Raw genomic sequence first — 24,222 nt, 5'->3', positions numbered from 1 at the left:
CGAGGAGGAAGAGCCCCCTCGAACGAAGACGAGGCTGATGAAACGAACGATGAAACAGGTGAGGTTTTAATCAGAGCCTCTTTATGCCCGCGCTGCGTGGGAATTCTTCACCTCATCAGCCTCCTGGATCCTCCCCGAGTGGACGATGGGCAACCTCCCAGAGTGCCTTGCTGCGTGGCCTTTTCAATAATGTAGAGGGGGGGGGGTGGGGGGATGGAGATGGGAGACAAAAGGAGGCGAAACGATTTCCTAGCGCTGTGGGAGACCCCTCTGTGACATTTATCTCTAGCATGGCCCTCAATGTCTGTCTATGTGTGTGTGTGTGTGATGGCCCTGTGCCAGACTAATGATACCCCCCTCTGGTATACACACTGGAGGCACAAAAGTCGCCTGCTATAGCGACGCCACACATGTCTTCTTAGAATCACACCGAGGGGGGAAGAAAGGAGGAGGAGGGGTCGATACGAGAGAAGATACTGCATTGTAAAGCGTGCCAAAGATAAAATATGAGCGCAATAGTTCTATTTAAGTGTGGAAAGAAAGTGAAGGGGAGTTAATGAATAGAGGAGACGTTTTTTTTTCTGTCAGCAAGTGACATCCTGTTTAATCCATCAGCTCCACCTGTTACCATTTCATACTTCATTAACCGAATCCTCCTCCCTCCTCCTCCTCCTCCTCTCGTTTGAGGCCCCGGGTGGTCTCCACAGGGAGTCCCCTGTCCCCCACCTGGACACATGGCATCTATCATTACCCCCCTGCTTCAGCTCAGGGCCTGCAGAATGTCACGCAGCTGGAGCGCGAGTCTCTGAAGAAAAACCCTGGCACATGTCATTAAAAAACACAGAGCACACAATTTTTTTGACAAAGGAGCCGTCGTGGCGCTAAGCTAACTCCAACGAGGGGATTGCGGCCCGGAAAACAATCTGACCTTTCAAGGCCCATTTGGTGGCGGCGTCGTTTGGCACGATGTTCAACCATCAGATGTTCTCCCAGATAAACAAATGCAACTATGGAATAGATCAGAGCATGCAGAAAGGTTCAACGCTCCTTCTTGGCCTTCTTCAAGTTTAAAGACGGCTCATTTAGCATACTGGACATTCTAGTACAGGAAAGAAACATGGACTATCTAACCCCCACTTATAGTCCTTGATTTTAGCATATTTCAGAGAGACTCGGACAAACAAAAGCTTCTGATTTCTGTCCTCCGACAACCAATTGTGCTCAAATGACGTCTGTCGCTGGCAGATTTGATCCGATGTGTCCCGAAAGCTAATTAAGCTCACAATAGCGCCACGATTTTGTTGGAAGCACTACGCTACCACTTACTGCTAATTGGGATCGTCCAGTTCTGTGACTGGGAAAACTCGATGTAATGGTAATGTGATGTGTTTGAAAACTCCAGTATACCAACTAAATGGACCTCTTGGTGAAGAAGTTTCTGAACTCGTTGAACAGGAATGTTTTGAGAGTTTGCACACGACACATATTCAGAGGATTTGTTTGTATATTAGCATTTTTAGTTTATTTTAAAAGGCATGATAATATTGAAAGGAGACACAAATCATGGATATAGTGTTTGCGTTTTTTCCAGTGATCAAAAACCACAAGTTCGCTTTTATTATGCGGAGAAACAAGCCTTCGTTATCCAATCAGTTGCCAGCAACTGACACTGTCGAGTCTTAAGATGACTCTGTGTCAGGGAGCTAAAAAGAGGTCACAGCTCAGTGTCAGCGTTGGTTTACACAGAGAGGAGATGGCTGACTGCTCCTCTAAATCACCTTCCTGTCTGTGGAGGCAAAGTACAACCTAAAAGGAGGACGCTGCCAAAGAATTCAGAGTTTAAACTCATAAGAAATAACCTGAGAAAACTCACAAGTTTGAAAATCTGGCCACACATTGGCAATGTGGGTTTAGATATTTTATTTGCTACAGTTATATATTAATATCACTACATTTACATTTGAAAAAGTAAACAACTAACTTCATTTCATTATTTAATTAGCTTTAGCTTGTGTCTAGAGACAGAGATTAATTGCAGTGAACACCTTATCTCATATTAGGTGTTAAACAGCAAAGGACTACACTAAATATACTCCCTGAAAAGCTGATTTTTACTTCAAATGTGTCAAAAAAAACACTGAGAAATATGACCCACACCGCTGGTTCACAGCCCGGGATTTACGGCCCTCCTCGGGGTCAAAAGAAAACTAAAAGCGGTCACAGGACAATGAAGCAGAACATTCTCAAATTAGCTTGTCTTTTTCCTCCCATATTATTTCTGTTTTGTTTGTTTTTCAGGGCTCTAAAGCATCACCGGCTTGGCTGAGAGACGTAATGGACTCGAGGCTGGAAGAGCTCACGTTATCTCACAGTCCAATGCTGCCCCCTTGTGGCTCAATCTACACACTACCTCCACCTCATTTGACTGGCACACAGGCTCTGACTAAAAGCACCAATTCAAAAAGCAGTGACACTTCTGACTCCTCCAGAGCTTCCTTATTTCGGCGAGCCCCGCCTGGTGGTGGGCGCGGCCTGTCGCAGCAGCAGCTCTCTGGCCAGGTCCGGCCTGCCGCTCTTGGCTAAGCAGTGAGCCAGCTGAGAGGCCTTGGGTTGGTGTGTGGCGGCGGGCAGCCCCCTCCTCCACATGGCCAGGACATGGAAGGCCTGGCTGGGCAGACTGTCCCCGGCTCGGAGCTTCACCAGCTGAGCGGCGCTGCGCCGGAGACGCAGGGAGAGCACCAGAAGTGACACTTCCTCCTCCGAGAGCTCCTCGGAGAGCCAGAGAAGAAGAGAGTCCGACAGGGAATCTGAAGATGAAAGATGGAGGAACTGGTGCACTGAAAGTGATGCATTTAGAACGATAACAGCTTGCTTGGGAAAAGGAGAAAAACATCCGGGGAGGTGCTATTTTCATTGTTTCGGGCTGATATCCTGACCTCCTGACCTATTATACATTTCACAGTACTTCCTAATACTCAAATATCTGAATATACAAAATAGGAAAAGTCGTATGTAACATATTAAAAGTTATACATTGTTAAATTGTAACACAGTGCACATAAGAAAAACTCTTGAAGCATTATTTATTTTTGTATTACAATGTGCTTTGAATTATTTGTGTGGGTATCAGAAATTTGTAAGCAACTTAAGTAAAAGCACAAATTTACTTACGTCCTATTAGCCAAACGTAGTCACTTAACAATAGCTAAATGTAAAGAAGCATGTAACCATAGCTAAATGTATAGAAGCATGTAACAATAGCTAAATGTATAGAAGCATGTAACCATAGCTAAATGTATAGAAGCATGTAACAATAGCTAAATGTATAGAAGCATGTAACCATAGCTAAATGTATAGAAGCATGTAACAATAGCTAAATGTATAGAGGCATGTAACAATAGCTAAATGTATAGAAACATGTAACAATAGCTAAATGTATAGAAGCATGTAACAATAGCTAAATGTATAGAAGCATGTAACAATAGCTAAATGTATAGAAGCATGTAACAATAGCTCAATGTATAGAAGCATGTAACCATAGCTAAATGTATAGAAGCATGTAACCATAGCTAAATGTATAGAAGCATGTAACAATAGCTAAATGTATAGAAGCATGTAACCATAGCTAAATGTATAGAAGCATGTAACCATAGCTAAATGTATAGAAGCATGTAACAATAGCTAAATGTATAGAAGCAATTTAAAATACAAACAATATTTTCTTCCAATATGTAGTGGAGTGTACAAATTAGTTCACTCGAGTCAACTGCCGATATGAAAACACGTCACCCACCTGTCTCCTCGCATAACCTCCCCCGAACTGCGACGGGTCGATTAACTGTTCTCACTTTCTGAGAAGAAACAGAATGAAACGTTAGAATATGCTTTTCGTTTCACTGTCATACCAAATGTGGCCCACAATCCCTCTGGGAGTGTTCATGCACCTTCGGTAAAGTCAGAGACAGCTTACAGACGGGGTCTCCCAAGAGCTTTGTGTCCATCGGGACCGGCCCGTCGCCTGGCCACTCCAGCTGACCTCTGGTGACCTTGTGAAACACGGCCGTGCCCTTGTAGTGGGGCGAGCTGTAGTTCCCAAAGGGGTCCACCTCAGTCAGACGCACCAACAGGTGATTCTTCTGCTGATTGTGGAAGGTGAGCCGCTGGCGTGGGAGGAGGCCGCGTCGCTCGTTTTCAGCACCTGTCGTGAAACATTGGCATCGAACTCATCCAGAATCAGCCGGCGTGTCACATCCAAGCCGACAGGGCAGACGTACCCGGGATGGTGGACATGCTGAACGTGTACACGCATTCCTGCTGGCTGCTTGGGCGAACATATAGTTAATTCACCGCATCACATGGTGTGTGGCACGCAGTTGTGCGCTAACAAGCGGCAGGAAGACAAACCTGTTCAGACCTGCGGTAGGTATGTGCAACCTTCTGACTTCTCCAGCAACAGCAACACCTCTTTTACTACTCGTGTGGCTGCAGCTAGCTTAAGGCCGCGTTCACGCCAGATCCGACGCGTGGTTTGTGCGTTGGTGTGGGAGTCGCCAGAACAACGGTGCATGTCTTTTGTTCCCTCGCTGCCCAGCTTTACAGCTTTACATTACCTGTCATGTGACCTGCGTGGTGCAGGGTTAATTTCTCCACAATTGTGTTCAGATTTTTGGAGTTTTGCGCGACTCTTCATGGTTCAACGGGAACCCTCGTATGGATATATTCTGCCTTCACGCGTCAATAGCAGCATATCCAGCAGCAAACGGGAACTGCAGTTAATGGGCCGAAGCCTGTGAGCTGCGCCAGCTGCTGCCGACATGCTCGAGACGCTCCAGACATGCCCTTTGCTGCTGAGAGCACTACGGCGAGTTCATTCACATCGAACGTGTCACACGCTTAGCAATACACAGGCCAAGTGGAAGTAGATTGGATGGTTCTTGAGATGGACACACATGCGGACAGGGAGAGAGATTCTTTCCTTTTAAAGTCACCAAAAGTTACTTTGCTTACAATATTTCTACCCTTTAAGCATCATTCCAACTTTTATTAACGGAAAAGTGTGTCGGCTTTAGTAGCATCTAGTGGTGATGTTGCAGATTGCAACCAACTGAATAACCCTCCATTCACCATTCACTTTCCAAGCGTTTAGTAAAACTAAAGGGGCCTTCAGGTAGCGTGAAAAAAACGGGGAAACGCTCTCTTTTTCTGGAAACCAGCCCATATCACATCATCAGCGCAGATCGCATGTAATACATAAGGAGAAAAGTACGTTGCGTTGTAATGAGGACGATCTTTTGATTCCCTTCCCTGTCACTTTTCGCCTTACATTTTTTTGTCCATCAACCCTGCTTTTCAACAGGTCACCCTACCTGCGCAGGTGATGTTGCCGCTGAAACCGAGGAGCAGCTGGTCTCCCTCACGCATGGAGATCTCTGACGCGGCCTCCTCCTCCTCCGAGACGCCGGCGTAGCCCCGGGCCCGCAGTCTGGACAGCTCCCAGCCGAGGTCCCTGCTGGGCAGAGCCGCCACCAGGGCGGCGTGCGGCTCCTCTCGTCGACGCCGGAGGACGACGGTGACCGCGTGGCAGCAGACCGACTCCTCCAGTTCCTCCGCCAGGGAGGCGAGGCGACAGGACGGCAGCGGAGAGAGGAGACGGACCGCCAGCAGCCTGAGAGGTCGACGGCGGGAGACGGGAGGAACGTCAGAGGAGAGATTAGATTGCTGCTGCACAGAGAGACGAGGTGAGCCTGTTATCGTGGGCCTGAACACAGACCTCATATACTTAAGCTGAAATAAAGAACTCATATTACCGACTGCACATATATTATCCCATGGGGAAGCTGTTTTAGATAAGAAAGAGAACTAAAGCGCAAAAAAATGACAATCTATCCTTATTAAAGGGACAGTTCACAACGTAGAACTATCAGTCTAATATATTCATAATTCAATCTTCTTAAGCGGGACTCAAAACTCAAAGGCAATCCGATACCTTTATTTTCTTCTAATCTACGACTTCAATAACATTTTTACCAAGTCCTAGAAATGCTAAAGCCTGGAATTCAAAGCATTTAGCTTCATCCCCTTTATCCACACTGCCTCTCTTAACCCTCTTACGTCAAGGAAAGTCTGGTTAATTGTCGTCTCTTATCACGCTGACTGTCGAGAATAAGTGGAAGCCACAGAATCCCAGAGAGGTGGGGACGTGGTTGCATGTTCGGTGAGTACTTCTAGGTGATAAATTGTCACTTTATTCGACTCACTGTACAGAAAATGCTGTGATCATAATGTGTAATGGATTATCAATAGTTAGTGAGCTACGACAGAAAACATGTTAGAGAAAACACTGATCCAACTTAACCAAAGGAATCGTTCATACTTTGTGTGTGTGTGTGTGTGTGTGTGTGTGTGTGTGTCTGCATGGGTTTAGTTATTCCAAGCATTTGTTAATTGTAAGCTTTCGGGTTATGGTTATAATTTTGTTTGATATTGTAAACGGTTCCTCACTTATACAACAATGAAGTTTGTAAATTCTGTCTGTTTGTTTTGTGTAAGATAAATAAAGACATTTCTAAATGGCATTTTCCCCACAAACCTACCAAACAAATAGGAAATATCACTACGGGTCGCACTAAAAATAAGTACCCAGGAGGGGAGTGGTTCCAACCTCAAATATCTCAAAGTATATCAATAAGAATAATGTTGCGCTGCGCAAACGTGCACATGAACATATTTCCTTTTCTAGCATTGGACCTCACACGCCAAACCCCTTCATGTTGAAGTTTTCACCAGAGCGAATTGTCCACCAGTAAGAATCCAGCATTTTGAACAGTTTCCCTTCACAAATGCCAACCTACACCCCATAATAATCTCTCTCCGTGTGGCCAGGGGCAACGCTTGCTACCTCCTCTACGCGCTCGGGGGACTCCTGATGGCGGTCACTGCTGGTAGCCGGTGTGTGGACGTGGCTGTGATGACGGCCCGGAGCCCCGCGAGCCTGCTGCGGCTGTCAAACACACTCATCGGACTCATGGGCCTCCGATGCCAGGTACACACTAAAAGACCTCCAACTGTCCTCCCAATAGGAAAACATCGCTCGCACGTGACCAGCCCTCTCCTCTACCTTCGGTTTGTATCGAGCCGAAGATTTAATTCCCCAAAAACCTTTCGTGGAAACACTACAGTTGGTATGGAAGCCCATTTCCGCCGGTAAAAGAAAACAATTATGAGATAATAAGTATGAGATAAAAAAAAGTGTGCATGTGCTTCAGTGGCGCCGGCTTTGACATTTTTTTGTATCAGAAAACAGGAAGAATTCAAACTTTCCATCTCATAATTTCAACTTTTTATCTATTTTCTTCTTTTACTGGGGGAAATGGGCTTCCATAGCTTGGAGTCTTATCTTTCAAATGATTTGCTAATGTACTTTTCTGCCCTGCAGGATAAATCTGTGGGAAAAAGAAGACCCAAAAGGCTGTTTTTCACTCACAGGTGTTAACTTTCACTCATCTTTCTGGCAAATTCGTGTCCGTGTCTTCATCAAATACCGTTAACTGGCTTCTATTTGTGATCCAGTTTCAACGTCCTCCTTCATATGACGACAACAACACTGCCAGGAACTCTTCATGTCAAGGCTTCTCGCTGGTTTCCAGAGAAGCGAACGAGCAACTGCGTCTCAGCAGGAAGGTACACGCAATCAGACGAAAACTGCTTCTTTTTTTTTTCCGGGGTGCTTTCATTTCAATGACCCTGCGACGCCTGACAATGTGTCGTGCTCTGTGGTCGGACGCAGGATATACTTCGTCCTCTTTTGCGGCCCGAGCGCCATCTTTACACTGCGTCTCGGGAGCGGCAGCCACCAGCTGAAAACCTACAACCCATCAAACCGACGCCAGTGGTTGGTGAGCTTTAGCAGCAAGGCCCAGGCCCGAGGAGATGCGGTGAGAGACTCGCAGTCTGGCCTCGCAACACCGCTCATGTCGTCGCACGATACCGTTGAAGTGGCTCTTTCGACGCAATATTGTGTGTTTTTATTCCAGATCTTTTTGCTCCTGGGCGGACAAACCAGACGAGTCAGCACAGGCGCGCGCACAAAAGATGCTACAAACGAGCGGCGCCCGACCGGTCTGACCCTGGGCTTGTCGGCGCTGTCTGCCGTCCTCCTGTGGATGTTTCTGCCTCGCTTTGCAATTTGTGCCGTGATCTGTTTCGGTTGGACGGTACGGCAACGTATCCGCTGAGGGGCCGCAGTCGCAGAGGAAGTCAACTCGGCTTAATGTCAATATTCTGTTGCAAAAAAGACCTTTTGGGGTTGTTTTTTTTTGCAGCTTCCCACTGGCTCCAGAGCAACTTCTAACAAGATAAGACAACCCTGTTACGTTTTGCCTTGCCTCCCTGCAGTTGCTCCTTGTCAGTTTTAGAATTAAATCCACCTTTATATTGCTGTTGCCTTGGTCGTAAATATTAGCTGTATATCAGCGCTCCTGTTGCCATAAAATTGCATTAAAACCCTGACGTACATCCCCCACAATCCACTTTGCTCAGTTCGATTTCCTGGAAACGACGTAAACACTCCCTTGCTTTTTTTTTTATGAGAACAGAATCTCTTCTGTTAGTCTTTGTGTGTTTGTGGGCCGGTACCGTATGGCGTTTTCTTGAAATATGTATTTCTGTTTAGCTCCCTGGCCGAGCAGTCTTGTAAATCCCTACAGCAAAAGGACTCTTTAAATAAAGTTGCTATAATGCTGCTTATAGATTGCTCTATATTCACAGCAACCAAAGGACACGTTTGCAAACCTGTCGAAGTTCTCCGTCAGCTCAAACGACACGAGTCCGTTTTGCTGGTTCCTGACTGGGACTTTATCCAGGACGCTCCACTGTTTGTCTCTTGAGCCCAGAACAATCAGCAGCTCGTTGGACATCTCCTTAGACTTCACAGAGGCAGCCAGGACTCTAAGATGAACGTGAACAAAATGTGATATATCAGAGTGGTGCTCCAATGCTAAATCCTTAACATGCTAATGCTAACCATGTTCCTCGTCCTCGTTTAGGGTATTCACATGCAACATCTGGCAAATTAACACAAAAGATTCATTAGATTTGCTGGTATTTAGTCATAAACCAAACTATTGTGACACTATGGTGAGCAGATCATTACTGCTCTCCCACCATTTTATAGCTATCCATGCAACGGGTAATATTCCTGTTTGGACCTTCAGTTTCATGGCCACCAGAGGGCGGTTCCTCTACTCAGTCTGTATAGACGTCTATGAGGAATTTACACTTCTTCTCTCTTGATTTATTCCCTCAGTAAACATGTTTCAAATGCGTTTCTGGTGTTTTTCTCTTCGAACTTTGACCCTTTTTCGGTGTGTTTTTTAGTTCATCTTAAGCTTTTTGGTCGCCTAAAACTGTCTCAGCTCTACCTTCTCATGTCAGCTCTGGCTGCAAAAAAAAACAAGATGGCGATGCTAAAATGTCAAAATCGAAGCTTCAAAAGAAGTCAAAAGAAGCGATGAGCGATGTCACAGTGACTTCAACCATTTCTTAAGTCCAGCACATTGTTGGGACAAAAGTGTCGGACCAAATGCCTTGTTTCCTTATGATTCGTAGGACACACTATTTCAGCAGTGACTTCAACAGCAATCATCCCCATATGAGAGCTGCTAATTTGGGGCCACTGACACCCTGGCGTCTCGAAATATTGGACAAATACGAAGAGGCCACGCGTTACTCGCCTCCTCCTGTGGGACGAAGCGCTAACAGGCCGAGTGTGGCGGTCTTGCGCCTCCTCTTGTCCCCTTGCGTGCCTCTTCTTCTCAGGGTTGGGGGGGCAGGGTAAGGTGAGAGTGAGCGGCCTTCTCAGGGGCTGAGAGGACGGCTGTGTGAGGTGGAGCAGCGGGCTTGTGGACACCACCGAGTGATAAGCGTCGCTTCTGGACTTGACGGACGCCAGAAGAGCGGCATCCACCGGCTGGATCTGGAGCGGATGAGGTAACAGCTGTTGTGCATTATTTACAGCTGCAGTGTGGACACAGGGATGCTGTGTGATATGAAAATTGCTTCTTTTTTTTTCTTCCCGAACAATTTTGTCTCGCCGACAGCGTGCTGTGTTATCAAAGAGGGCCGCGTACGGGGAGGCGGGTTGGTTTTTGACAGCAGATCAAGCAACAAACTGCTGTAGTTGAGTTAGTTTACAGCAGAAGTCAATTCAAATGTCGGCCACAGCTGTTCATTCCTCCACCTCGCAGCAAACATCTGGGAAAACTCAAGTCTGTGAATTATAAGCAGCCTATCTGTTTCTCTTGACAGGCCTCTGTTTTTATCTCCTTTTTGGAACAATTTCAATATTTATAACATTGACTCTTTTTTTTTCAAAGGCTTGAACTCAAAGAGGTTTCGTATCTACTTCTCAGTCCCAAACAGCCCCATAATACATTATTCAGCAGTGAAGTAGAAGTATAAAGTAGGAGACAGATAAATAGTGATCAGATCGGTGTCTCCATACCGTGGTTTGAGCCATGACTGGAGCGGTGAAGCACCCCGGGGGGTAGTTCAGACAGATTCGTTGGTCCATGGGGAGCTTGAGTGACAAACCCTTTGTGGGAACTGTGTAATTTTCTTTTTTTAAACAGGAAACCACTGCAAACAGGCCCAGGAAGTACACCCTCACCTCTGCAAATGAGCCCTGACAACAGACATAGACCAAACATGAATGAAAATCATCTAGTTTTTGACACGGTTTTGTCAATATTTAGAAAGCGGCCAGGACACAGTACAAGCGCGGCGCTGTCAGCTGTCATTGCGTCCGGCAACATTGCACAGCTGTATTGGCTTTTGAAACAGTTGAACAAATACAGCAGTGAAGATGTACGCGGTTGGTTTAGAAAAGAGGTTTCAGACAGAATACAAAGTGTCTCTGTTGATAATTGTCGATTCAAGATCACAAAAGGTGCACCACAAGGCTCTATAGTAGCACCTCTTCTGTTTATCATCCAACCAGATTAGTTTGAATCCAGACGATCCAATTGTCTCTACAGCTGTCTAAATCAAGCTATTAGTTACTTTTAATGCCGTCTTGTATACAAAATGTGGAAGGTTACTTCAATTTGACAACTTTCGCACTTACAGATATGCCAATAAATGAATCGAAATAATCCACGTTTTCACTAGTTTTTAAAACATAGCGTGGGTGAAAGTGCACCTTACCCTCTGCCCTCCGTACGTGCCCTCTGTGGTGACAGGCGTGACGTAGCTCGCCCTCCTCTCCCCGTCCACTATCTTCACGGCTACGTCCCTGTAGTTGCCGCGGTATCGTGCGCGGAAGGGCACGACCACGGTCACGGGGAAGTGGACGTCGGCGCCATCCCGGACGCCGACCCTGATCACTCTGCTGACCAGCTCCTCCGAGCCGGCCACCATCAGGCAGCTCAGGGTGTCGGCCACCTCGCATCTCAGGCCTCCGGCCACGCCCTCGGGTGCTCTGATGAAGCAGGTGTCCGGCACATCTGAATCACCGTCCTCCTGTTTACCAGTGAGTCTAGAGAACAGGTTCAAAGAGACATATTTACATGAAGCTTGAGGATATTTTGACGTCCTGCGCTGAAGAACAGCTTTAAATCGCGTCATTGATGTGACAGCTCATACCTTTGCTTTAATCTTAGTGTTGGCAGCAGAATTTGTCGCACACATATTGTCATGTAAGCTACATTTCAAGCAAAAAAACTGCAACCACCTTGAATAATTCTAAAATGCTGGAGCGCGCACATTTCCACATCGGCTTCTCCCAGACTCGGCCTCTCCTTCTGATCTGAATTTTCCTGATTTGTTTGGCTTTTGGAAAAAATCTGGGCATTGACCCGGCGGTAGCCGGCTACGAGGAGGCCAGGTGGTCAAAACATGGGCACCTTGTGAGGAGCCACTGCAGAGAGTTCAGCTTCTGTGTCAGTGAGCAGAAGTAAAATGAGCGGAAGGAATCAAATCATGCCGAGACTCACAAGCCCCCCCCCCCCCCCGCCGTGCGGGATGAAGGACACGACGAATCTAAATTATAGTGGAGCTCCCCAAAAGTCCAAAGTTTGAACAGACGTTTGGCTGCATATTATGTGAACTGAAAACATGTAGAATAGTTATGATGCATTTTATGTTGTTTTTTTTCTACAACTTTTACTGTACAGTTTTGGAGAAAAGTGACTTCAAAGTCAGCTTAATTTAAATAATGACATTCATAACGTCACAATTTCTAATAGTCAAACTGCTATAAAAACAGATCCTTACATTTGTGAAGTAAAATTACAACACAGTCTTGTTCAGACTGACCCCTGCTATGTTCATGTGTACGGTTTTGCGATTTTACTGTACAGTTTTGGAGAAAAGTGACTTTAAAATCAGCTTACATGTAATAATGATATTCATAACTTTCCAATTTGCAATATTCAAAAGATTATAAAAACGTATCCTTAAACTTGTAAAGTGAAATTACAAAGCAGTCCTTTTCAGACTGCCCTCTGCTATGTCCATGTTGACGGTCTTCACATTTTACTGCACAGTTTTGGAGAAAAGTGACTTCAAAGTCGTCCTAATTTAAATAATGATATTCATAACTTTGCAATTTCCGATATTCAAACTGCTATAAGAACAGATCCTTAAACTTGTAAAGTAAAATCACAACCCAGTATTGTTCAGGAGGACCTCTGCCCTGCACTTGTACTTGGCCTCGAGATTTTACTGAACAGTTTTAGAGAGAATTGAATTCAAATTCAGCGAAAAGTTTCTCAACATACCCGACGGTTACCCATTCCCCGTTCACCCGATTCGTGTCCCTTTCTGTCTCCTCCCGTTTATCCGCCTGACTCTCTGGAGAAACACGGTCCTCGTGTCCACTCCCTCGGCTCTTGAGCGAAACGTCTTCCTCGGCCTCTTCTTCCTCGTCGTTGCAGGCGGAACTGCTGAACCTCGAGTCGGACGCTTGTTCACAGCCCGCCGCCGACACCGTGCGCCCCTGATCGGCCCCATCTCCATCTCCGTCGGCCCGTCTGTGCCCGGAGTCCGATTCATGTGGCTCAGGGGCGTTCGGGTCACGGCCGTCGCCCCCGGGTCGCTCTGGAGCTTCCGGACCTCTGGCCTCTCGGAGCGCTGCGTCCACAGTCCAGGCCTCCCCGGCGCACGATCTGAGGATTTCTTCGTCCAGTTTGGCAACGATTCCGTTCAGGTGGTCTGAAATGTTCTCGATGCTCTCCCCGACGCTCAGGAAAGTCTCACTGAAGGAGTCCGAACAAGGTGCGGCGTCCCATTGTGTATCTGTAACGAAACGGACGTGAAGAACATCGCACCCAACACAACGGTATGCTGACACTTTTAGATTCTTAAAGTAATCCGTGAAAACTTTACATTGTTTGGACTGCTGCACAATCGCTGATCCACATCCATATTTTTGAATTTTTCCTCTACTAAACAATTTTGAAGTAATTCGTTCCTATTCTGTGGTAGTTTGTATCTGCATACAGTGTGCGCGGGGCCTTTTCCTGCTCAAAATCCTTCCCGCAGACTTATTTCAACTGACTCTTTAACTGACTGGCTGATTCAAATCCCTCTGAACCCTGAACCCCTCACACTACTTCATCGTGAACCCACTCCTTTACAGGCGTACGTTTAAATTCCCCTCCGACACAAACTACTTTCAGTATTTTAACTTGAACTGGCACTTCTACACCCTTCACTGCGTACAATGAACTCCTTTCAACCATTTTAGCTCAACTGACACTTCAACGGCTTTCATCACATTCGCCTTAATTAACGACGCTTCGTATTCCACTCGTGCCTGAACTTCTTAAGCTTCTCCAACCAACAAGCTTACGTGACGCTTGAACTCTAGATTTCAACTGACACTTTAACTGCCTTTCCTGCGTACAACAAACTGACACATGTGCCCTTCAAATAGGTTTTAAGTGGCTTTAAATGGTCCGTCTCTTCAACGGATGCTCAGCTCATTTCACCTTTTTAAACGACTGACATCTGCCTCCAGCGCGTACACGCAGACGGTGCAAAAAAAGTCAACCAACACTTAAACTACTGCGGGTCCTCTTTGACTGGCACCATAACGTTGTCCCGTGCTTGCACGTCATTATCCACTGACACTTCTTTATCTCCCCAATAAAGAAAAAGCAGCTGAAAAAGACCCGCACCAGTCGGATCAAGTCGCATACCTGTTGTGGATGGATGTTGCTGATCACTGCCCCCTTGTGGAGACCAGTGGGCGCACGCCCTGAGAACTCCTCTCCATGATGTCACTCTGTCTGAATGAAACACACTCAGCTCCCTCAAAACTCCCAGAACTCTCTGCTCGCACTCTCTCTCCTCCCGCCTCTCCTCGGCGTGTCCTCCCGTCTCCTCGGTGTCTTCCTCGTCTCCTGCAGGACTGAGCATCCTTCCTTCGGTTCCTCTCTGTATTTCCTCTCCTCCTCCTCCTCCTCCTCCTCCTCCTCCACTACCTGGTTCTACTCCAGTGCATCTCCTCCCAGCCACGGTCCCATCGTGACGGTCTCGGCGGCGTCTGACCGCTTCCAGCCTCCGAAGACTTTCAGTCAACACGTCGAGGAGACTGTGGTCACTCCTGCTGCCGTGCAGAGACTCCGCATGCAGATTTGCCTCCATGCTGAGCTGAAAAACACACCAGATTAGGGTTCAAATGATATCATTTGGCCTGTTTTGTGCCCCTTTTTCGGTCTGTGTTGCACAAGGCAAAAGCAATTTCCGTCCTTCAGCAAAGCGATGGGGAATACTCTCAAATATTCACAAAAAAGTACATTGCGTTCCCTTGTGTACCTCTTTTTTTTTAATATATTTGAAGCTGCCCTTGCTCGCTGTGTCCTCGGCATTGAGTGTGACCGTGCACAGCTTTCCTAGTTTACAGGAGCCAAACGCTGTATTCATACGGCTGCCAGTAGTAAAACATGTTGCCAAGGCGACCCCTGGAGGCGGGACTGGAAGGGACAAAAGAGGAGCCGCGGAGCAAAAGACTCAGGAAGACAGAGTGCTGTCCTCCAGACATCTCATCCCTCTCTTCTCTCCCTCTGTCACTCATTTTACTGCTCGTGTGTGCAGCCAGTACAAGACGCCAGCTCCTTGAATCATATACAAAATGTAATCTTTTAAAAATATATATATATATATATCCTTCATTCTAGCAGAAGTGTAACTTGTTTTTCGTATGCATTTTGAGGAGGTCGTAGGTCGTAGACTCCCATGCTGCTCTGGACAACACAAACACGGCGGGGAGCGTCATTTTGTGGGTTTCCTTTGGAATTTCTGGTTTTTACGATCCAAAGACATCCGTGGTGGACGAAGTATTCAGATGCATGCCGTAGTGACACCACAGTCCAAAAATACTCCACGTAAAAGAAAATATGCAGCGAAAGTAAGAATACAAAAAGGCCTTATTACCGGCAATGTATATTGATCATGTCATTAAACATACTCATGAAGAAAGTAGAGTTCTTTTCAATGCATCATCACCCAAGAGAATGAAACAATGATATATTGCATTATTGTGTAATGTTTGTCAATACTTGTATTTACTTTATACACTGGGTTGGTTAATAGTAACATGCTACATCATACTTTATAAGTTCATGTTATATTTTGCATGTCAAATTAATATAAAAGGATATAAAATGAAAATGCTCAAGTGTCCCTTAGTACAGTGTTTAAGCAGAGATACTGACAACAGGTCTTGCATCACTTTTAGATCATAATTACAGTTTAGGAATCTGGATGATCCCGACAGGAAAATAACACAATATCAAAAATCACAAGTACAAAGCTATTTCACAGAAACTTTACTTATTTTAAAGAAAAACACGTGTTACTCCATCGAGCACATCTCGAGAACAGTGTGACGGTGAGCCGGCATGCACAATAACAAGACCCTGAAACTGTCATCTGTGATATTATTATTATTATTATTATTATTTAGTCCTGTGCTTTTACTATGTCTTCATTGTGGAAGGGCTATTAGAGTCCTTGAAGCGACAGGGCTGCAGCACTCTGTCACCACCACGTGGCTGAAGCTGTTATTCTCTTACTTATTTCATCACTTCTGATTCTATGAGTCGTAATAGAATAGTGTAATATTCATAATAAGGTGTTAAACTGTTACAGACACATGCTGTTTGTCTTGAAGCTACATGGTCAGAAGCCGAGAAACAGCTTTCTATGGAGGAGCTTCTTTTATTTCATTGTTGGAATGACTATTGTACTTGAACTTGGAACTGAAGTTCAGGTGCATTTGTCATCAGTTGTATTACAAGTAGTCATACAAGTAGGAAGAGAATATCACGTTTCATACAATATTTGTTTTCATTTTTTTTGTTGACACTGTCAGTTAGCTTTCTGTTTCACATTTCAACTCTTACATCACATTTGTTTTGTGTTCATCAATCAAAATGCCTTTGGTCCCCGCAGCTCATTATGATACAGTTTATGCATTAAACGCTAGCGCTCCATCAACAACGAGAGCACGCAATGAATAACGACAGATGCAAATAATGAAACACTAAATCTGTGCTTTTATTCCTCAGGACTCGCTCCATTAAGTGTGCGAGGCTGCATTCCTGTGCGTGTGTTGAATACACAGCCTGGAGGGGGGGGGGGGGCTTTTTTGGGTGGGGGGGGGGTGTCTGTGTGTGTGAGAGGAGGTGGGGGGGGGGGTCAAGCAGGGACATGCAAGTCAACAAAACGAGTGCCTCCACTATGCTGTCCACTCTCCAGCTTATTTGTGCTGTTGTAGTTGGCAACTTTCAACAGGACAACATCCACCGCCGCCTCATCCAGCAGGCGGAAGAGCCGTCACGTGACTGCACTTCTGAGGCTCTCGCTCCGCCGCCGCTGGACTGACGTGCCCGCGCGCTGAAAGAATGGGCGTGGTCCAAGCGGCACACAAGGGAGCGGAAACAGACCAGCGTGTAGGTGTGAGACAGCTCGCGCGTGGCGAGGGCTCGCCATAGTCAACAAGAGCCGCAGCCGCAAACAACAACACCAGACAAATAAAAATAAATAAGGCGCAAAGCTGAGCGGACGATGCCGTGAGGTTGCCTCCTGTTGTCGAACCGCAGGTAAGCTTTGCGAACGAACCACCTGACGCACTGCAACGTGTTACGTAAACACCCCGACTGGTGTTTATTCATTGTTGTTTCATTTCAAGTTCTATCAGTGGGCGCGAAACCGAAAGGAACTAGCTTAAAGTTAAGTTACCTTTTTTTTTAAAAATTGTTTTAACGTGCGTCAGAGTGCAAGTGTCGCCACATTAAAACAAGTGTACTTCATGAAGAAGATGAAGCAAAACTGTGTCTCCCGCACTTTAAACTGGCAAAGGTATATTCATAGTGCTGTGATACCTTTTTCCCTTGAAGTGCCTCACTGGTGTTACCACTATTAATACATAATACCTTCAATAAAAACACAGTCCCGCACTTACTACTTACAAAATGTGTTTTTATTTTACTTTTACCACAGTTTTAAATGATATTCTTCCATACATACGTGTGTGTGTGTGTGTGTGTGTGTGTGTGTGTGTGTGTGTGTGTGTGTGTGTGTGTGTGTGCGCGTGTGTGTGTGTGTGATACTGTATCCATATTAAAGTCGACTCTATTTTAACAGGGCACACAAATTGCAACGCATGCCCATGTATTATTTGTGCATCAAACCAGGAAGAGGACACACATTGGACTTTGATCCAAGTTGGCTGGCTCGGGGGTATTATGCAGAAGTATGATGCACTGGATGTGCATGCAGGGGCGTGCATATGCCATGACTCACTTTGTGCTGGAACCATACCTGTGGTGTGCTTAGTGGGTGGAGCCCATCTCCTGTGCGGGCAGCAGGCTTTCACACGTATAGTTTGGTTTAGCAGAAAGGAAACAATATCTTTCGAAATGACTGATGAATTGCAGTCCACACACACACACACAGCTTCACATGTTTAAATGCCCGTGTGGGATGTGCGAGCTGTTTATCTGGTAAAGTTCTCTCTTTGCTCCCCCTTATTGATCTTAACACCCTGTGGGCTTCGACACCCGGGCAGTATCTGTGGATCAAAACTCGTGTATGCATCCCTCAATAATGTTTAGTGAATGTGTGTGCTCTATGGTGTGTGTGTGTGTGTGTGTGTCTGTCTGCGCGGCGGTGTGAGTGGGCGTCTAAGCGCCAAAAGGCAGCGATGAGGAGCAGGCCAGGTCAAATGAGCTAGCAAGCTTCGGCGTGTGCCTGCGCTGGCTGTTAGCCAGTACAGGTCCCTGCATGTTAACACTGCAACACACAGCTGGGCAGGTCTGATGGACTGCAGAGGCCCCGTGCTATTGTGAGGACTAAATACTGCTGTGTGAAGCTGGGACTGTGTGTTTAGTGCTCAAAAAGGGAAGACGAGGTCTTATGTGACGTGCTTACAAGATAAGAAAGATCTACAAGAACACAACCGATGTCTTTCTGAGAGAAAACTTTTTTAGTTTTTTCTGCGTTTGCGCAACTATCTCCGATCAGATTGGAGTCCTATTAATAGCCTTTTAATAAAAGCGGTAGAGATGCTTTATTCTCAGCAGGTTGATGCATGAATAAAATATCTGAAGGTCAGTTCCTGTTCATGTTTATTCTGTGGACAGCTGGTGCGGTAAAGCTCCCACAATGTATACACACATGCATATGCCACAAGACTGTGTTTACTTGAAAGCAGAAGTAACACGTCCCCTTGCGCACCGCACGTTTGCAACCCAAAAGAGAAGTGGACTCGGCAAGGTGTTGGTGTCTAACTGTGAGCTTGAAGTTTTGTGTGTGAGTGTGTGTGAGTGAGTGAGTGAGTGAATGAGGTTCTGCCACAAAATCTATTAGACTTTACAGAGATGGTGTCAAAGCCAGAGAAAAAGGATATTTAATAGCTTTGTTATTTTGTGTTGCTGGGCAGTGAGCTGTGGGGTAAAGCCTGGATCTGTAACGTCTGTGATTAAAGGGGGACGACGACGTCAGTTGGCCTTTCCTGCAGAAATCCCCTTTCGTGTGTCATCTGATTCAACTATCACACGTTGAGGTAAGTCTCTTCCCAAAAACCGGACCATAGCGCCCCGCTGTAACGCTGGCGCGCTATTTCTTCAGTTTCCTGCCGTTTCATCTGGGGGTGTTGCAAGTTTTGTTTTTTGTTTTGTGGGCACGTTTGCTCACTCGTCGATGAATGTAAAGCACATGCGCCTTGATCTTTTTTTATTTTGTATTTTTTTTTTTTTTTGCGCTTCAAGGAGTCGATGTGTTGGGGGAGAGAGAGGGTTGTTCGCAATATTGCTGAGATTGCACGACAAGATAAATGTTGATCTCATGTCCGCGGGGTGAATTTAAAGCTACAGCCAAGAGACGGTTAGCTTAGCTCAGCGCAAAGGCTTGAAGCAGGCGGGGGGGGGGGGGGGAAGAAGAGAAAAGAAATGGAAGAAAAATCTGCACACCAGCACTTTATTCTTATTTATTTCTTAAGTGAACATTTCATAGGGAAATTGGCGAGGCAGATGATGGAGGCGGTGGAAGAAAGACAGATCAGGAAATGAAATCATATGCATCTGATGATTGAATCTCTCCATAAGACACGGTGCTTGTAGTTCCGCTTTATCATCAACACAAAAACAGTGTTTTTTGTGCTAATGAGCCATAACTTTATTTCATAAACCTCTTCCAATTCTAACACTCCTGCACTTTAGGTCAGCTGTGAAGCGCTGGTCTGGAAATCTAAGATTACATCAAATAGCGTTGAAAAAAAAAAACGGCAGAACAGAACGTCAATACGTTCCAAAAATATCTTCTGATGCCGTGCATGAATCCCCCGAGTAGCCCACGGTTTTACTTGTCAAATGAGTCTTTGTGTGTCAAATCGCTGCAGTGAACTTAATGTATTCACTCAAGGTCTATAAAGGCTACTGTATGCAGACAAAGTGATGACGGCTATAATCCAATGTAAGTATCGGACCGCTGGAGACGACATGGCGTCTGTCAAACGCACTCCATCTTCACCCGCTGCACGTACGGATCGTGTAATTGAGCAAAGTCTGGAAATGAAGCCAGCGGGCGCCTCTCGCATAATTGTTAAACCAAGGTCACCATGACAGAACTTGAATAAAATAAATAAGCAATAGTCTTTCTATAAAAAGAGACCCCTGGAGTCAAAAGCAACAACTGGCATTTACACTTGACAGACTTGGTGCTTCACTCTTGCTTCATGCTAAGCTAACCGTATCGTCTCCAGGCCGTATCTTCACTTTCACTGTACAAACCTTTGAGTAGTATATCATCGAATAGGAGTATTCCCCAAATTGTTGCACTTTTCTCTGGATGAGGTCCAGTAATGTCATCAAAAGAGGTAAAAATTCAACTTTTTAAATACATTTTCACCCGCAGAGAACTACCCTCTGAGATAAAATCAATATCCACTTAATAATTTGGGCCTGCAGAAAGATGCATCAATTGAGCCTTCCAGATATATTTAAGTACTTCTGTTAGACTTATTGGACATTTCAAAGGTTAATATTTTAGTCTAAGAGTGCAGTCCTGCAAGGATTAAATTCACATACAGCCTCTTTAGTTTACTGTACTTTGTTTTTCTTGTGTGTCCACAGTTTAAAGCCGGACCGCTACATCCTCTGAATGTGCTCCTGATGTGGCAGAGGTGAGACTAGAGCATCATGTCGGAGCCTCCGGAGCCGAGCCAGGAGATTGTGGAGTGGCTGTCCACCCTCCGCCTGTCCCAGTACACCCTGTATTTCCAAAAAGGAGGCTATCGAGCTCTGGGAGACTGCGGCGATCTCACCGACGACCAGCTCCTGGCGCTCAAAGTGTTTCCCACGGGCCATCGCAGGCGCATCCTGCGAAGCTTGGAAGCGCTGGGGGTGAAGGAGATGAGCGGCGGAGAGGAAGATGATGAGGAGGAGGAGGACGACGGCGACGGAGAGGTAACGAACGGGATGCGCCGAAGGAAGCCTGTGCCGTGCCCGAGACACATCTTCATAAAGGATAAAAAGAAGGGGACTTCGTGTCACCCTCAGCCAAAGGAGATGGGGGATCATCAGTTGGAGGGCAGTCAGACTCTGCCTTCAGGGGCCGGACTGGAAACAGAAACTGAGGACGTCCAAGAGAGCGGATTCGTTCTGCCGCCTCAACCGGCCCCGCGCGACCCCCTGAACATCGAAAGGTCCCCCCACGAACACACCAGTGTCTCTGCCTCCGTGTCCTCCAGCGGCGGCACCAGCAGCAGCAGCAGCAGCAGCAGCAGCACCAGCAGCAGAGAGTCCCTCTCCATATCTGAAATTCCCTCAGACTGGGACATCTCCTCGGAGGATCCCTCGCTGTCTAGCGCCGACGTCCCCCACCCGGCGCTCACTGACGGCCATTGGGGTTTCCAGGGAGACATGGTGGACAACTCCATCTACGATGCGCAGCCCAGTTTTAAGGTTCCCGTCGGCCTTCGGCTCACCCGCTCCTACCGACTGAGGCACCGGCCCGTCCCCGAAATCCCAAATCAGACCGCGCTGCCACTTCAGGACAGGTAACGTTGAAATGAAAAGGAACAGTTTTAAAACATTTTTTTGGGAAGGGAGGAGGAGGAGGGGAGGGGGGTAAATGTGCTTGTTGACTTTGTTAGCTTCTCATTCACCATCCAGACACGAGAGCGGTATCAATCGTCTCACTTCACTCTCGACGTGAACGCGACGACGCGTGTGTTTTTAGGGAAATGTCGAACTATTCCTTTGAGCGTGAAGTTTGACTTAATGAAAGTTCGCGAGCGGTTGAGAACCATTCAAACAAGTTGGAGGAGCACTGCGGAAAGCACCTGGAGAAATACGGTCGCACGCTGAATGAACATGAAAACAAGACTTTACTCCTCGCGTTCGGATTTACTCTAACGGAGAACCCAAGGCCTCCATTTTCATTCTCCTTTCTGCATTTCGTGTACATTAATACCCCTCATTCTAATCATAAACTTCTAAACCGTGAAACTAACTTTCACCATTGCACATCTCTATTCTGAGGACCTTTTTTTTCTTCTTCTTCTTCTTCTTCTTCTAAATGTTGTTACCTATTTTTCCGCCCACGTGCCGCATCGCTGGTTCTAATTCACCGATTTCTCGCCTCTCCTCAGGAGCGCGCCGCCAGCGCAAACAACCAGCCCCGAACACCCAACTGGCGCCGAAGGTCCCATCGGTGCAAACAGCATACAGAAAGGTACACCGCCTTCTCAGATGCATCCGCTTCATCGTCTCTGCCATGAATATTTCATTCGGCAGTAGAGTCAGCGGCGCTGTTGTTTGCCCGGATGAAAGAAGGGAGAGGAGATGAGGGGAGTGTGTGTGTGTGTGTGTGTGTGTGTGTCTCCGTGTGTGTGTGTGTGTGTGTGTGTGGGGTTGGGCTGTTCAGTGGCTGTGTCGTGGGAAACTGCATCGCCCCCGTTTCAAGCACACATCTCACAGGGAATATCTCTCTCGCATCGTGTCCCTCAGCGAGAGCCTGGTGTGTATTCCTGTCACCCAGCCCTCCAAAGTTTTTTTTTTTTTTTTTTTTAAGAAGTTGTTTAACTTTGCTAACGACACACTGGCTTGAAGTACAACCAGTACAAATACGTTTTTGAGTTCCTCCCGTTTCCCTCGCTGTATTTATCGGGCTTCGTCGACCCTCAGGTCTCATCTGACGAGGTGCGACGCGAGCTGAGGTAGACGTGTCCTCTCAGGATTATTGGTTGGTTTGTTGCGACGAACTGTCTGCGTGTGTGTGTGTGTGTATGTATGTGTGTGTCATCTTTCTGGGTCCACGTCTGACCACGTCTTCGCTGCATTCATCTGGAGCATAGCTCCGGTTTTCTGTCCGTTTTCTACATTTAGTCTCTCCTCACGTTTTCTCTATTTTTTTTTTTGGGGCTTCCCCCCTCCCTATCTTGTTCCGCGTACCGCAGCGGTCTCTTGGTAGGCCGTGTTTCTCCAACTTTTTTCCTCCTTGTGCGGAACAAGGCGGGGAGTGAGACTTGAGAGAGCGCCAAGACAGTGAAGTGGGTTGGGAGGAAGGAAGAGGAGATGGATGCAAAGCAGGCGGAGAGACGGGAGGAAGAGAGGGAGGCGAGGACGGTCCCCGAGCAGGGGAACGGGGAGCTCGACGAGCGAGCGAAAACCTTCCCCTCACAGCGAGGACTAGCAAGGCAAGACTTGACATATCATTTTACCCGAGCATATTTGAAGAGTTTACTCGGAGATGAGATCTAAAAGTCTCACAGTATTCAATCAAAACTTGCCGTTGGAGGCTGACAGAATGTTAATTAACACCGCAACAACTCCACTTGTACATTTCTATTTTTTTCCCACACGAGAAGTCTCTCTGTCTGGTGCTTCTTCTTCTTCTTCTTCAGCAGCTAAAAACACACAAAGCAAGTCAGTCTGTAATGACTAAAACATGTGAATGATTTCAGTTGTAAGGCTACTTTCTAAGGCCAGTTTCATGCACTTCTCTTTCTAAGCACCCTTAAGGTTTTCGGGTAAGTTGTTTCTGTGTCTTTGCGGTGGTGTTGACAGATTTCAACCTTGGTGCACGGCATACACATCACGCTGAACTTCACTTTTACTGCCAAGTCACCCCTGAGAACAAACACAAATTAGGATGCACTACTGCTGAAAAGCAGATACAGGAAAGCTTCCTGTGAATATATTTAAAAAAAAGTGCTAGATAATACTGACGAAATCATTGCATGCGATGATGTGCTCATCAGCGATAAATACCAAGTACAGCTGAGAATGAGTCCATCACATTTTGCTCAAGTTTTGGAATATGTTTAATGTAAAAGCTTTCTTAAGGGTCCTGCTTACATATTGGTATAGAAAGTAACCAAACAGCAACCATAGAAACATGCAAAAAAAACCCCAGCCCTTATGATTATGATTGTCATCCTCATTGTCATCATTTAGAAGAACAAACCAGCAATTAATGAAGGCAAAACTCTCTTGACATGCATTGTTCTTGAGCTATTCAGGAGTAAATTCAGGATGCAGTGACCGGAATAATAAACAGTCGGGTGACTAATTTGAATTCAGACAGAAGCAGTTTGTAACAAAATCAATCTCCTCACTAACTCCGAACTGATGGTCGGCATCTAGGTCTCCTCCCGGATGGCGACTAGAGAGAGAGAGAGAGCGAGAGCGAGGGAGAGTCTGGTCAGGAGCAGAT

At 46.3% G+C, this 24,222-nt stretch overlaps 2 protein-coding genes across 2 annotated transcripts in view; one reads left to right on the top strand and one right to left on the bottom strand.

Annotated features, from left to right (window-relative positions):
- Positions 1–2,496: 2,496 nt before the first annotated feature.
- Positions 2,497–14,646, bottom strand: dthd1 (death domain containing 1). The gene is made up of 11 exons (XM_068588309.1): positions 14,484–14,646; positions 14,199–14,450; positions 12,777–13,293; positions 11,203–11,533; positions 10,502–10,681; positions 9,732–9,973; positions 8,791–8,946; positions 5,367–5,665; positions 3,945–4,198; positions 3,794–3,851; positions 2,497–2,807 (listed from the first exon to the last, which is right to left on the bottom strand). Exons 1-11 carry the CDS (start codon positions 14,644–14,646, stop codon positions 2,497–2,499), a joined length of 2,763 nt encoding a protein of 920 aa, XP_068444410.1.
- Positions 14,647–16,963: 2,317 nt separating this feature from the next.
- The window catches only part of arap2 (ArfGAP with RhoGAP domain, ankyrin repeat and PH domain 2), a 104,041-nt gene continuing 96,782 nt past the window's right edge, over positions 16,964–24,222 (top strand). The window contains exons 1-4 of the mRNA XM_068588239.1: positions 16,964–17,105; positions 18,947–19,069; positions 20,637–21,562; positions 22,157–22,239. Of these exons, the coding sequence (XP_068444340.1) occupies positions 20,703–21,562; positions 22,157–22,239 (943 nt within the window). The 5' untranslated portion in view covers positions 16,964–17,105; positions 18,947–19,069; positions 20,637–20,702. The remainder of the gene's footprint in view (positions 17,106–18,946; positions 19,070–20,636; positions 21,563–22,156; positions 22,240–24,222) is intronic.

The sequence above is a fragment of the Clinocottus analis genome, unplaced genomic scaffold (genome assembly GCF_023055335.1).
Source record: "Clinocottus analis isolate CAN_PGR_092001 unplaced genomic scaffold, fCliAna1.0.p SCAF_21, whole genome shotgun sequence".
NCBI lineage: Eukaryota > Metazoa > Chordata > Actinopteri > Perciformes > Cottidae > Clinocottus > Clinocottus analis.
This window is presented reverse-complemented; position numbering and strand designations above follow the sequence as displayed.

Coding starts and splice junctions, on each gene's coding strand:
- dthd1 (XM_068588309.1), bottom strand. CDS start 14,646: ATGGAGGCAAATCTGCATGCGGAGTCTCTGCACGGCAGCAGGAGTGAC. Junction 5,666..8,790: donor CTGACGGAGAACTTCGACAG/GTTTGCAAACGT, acceptor TCGACCTCTCAG/GCTGCTGGCGGTCCGTCTCC. Junction 4,199..5,366: donor CGGCAACATCACCTGCGCAG/GTAGGGTGACCT, acceptor GTTTCACGACAG/GTGCTGAAAACGAGCGACGC.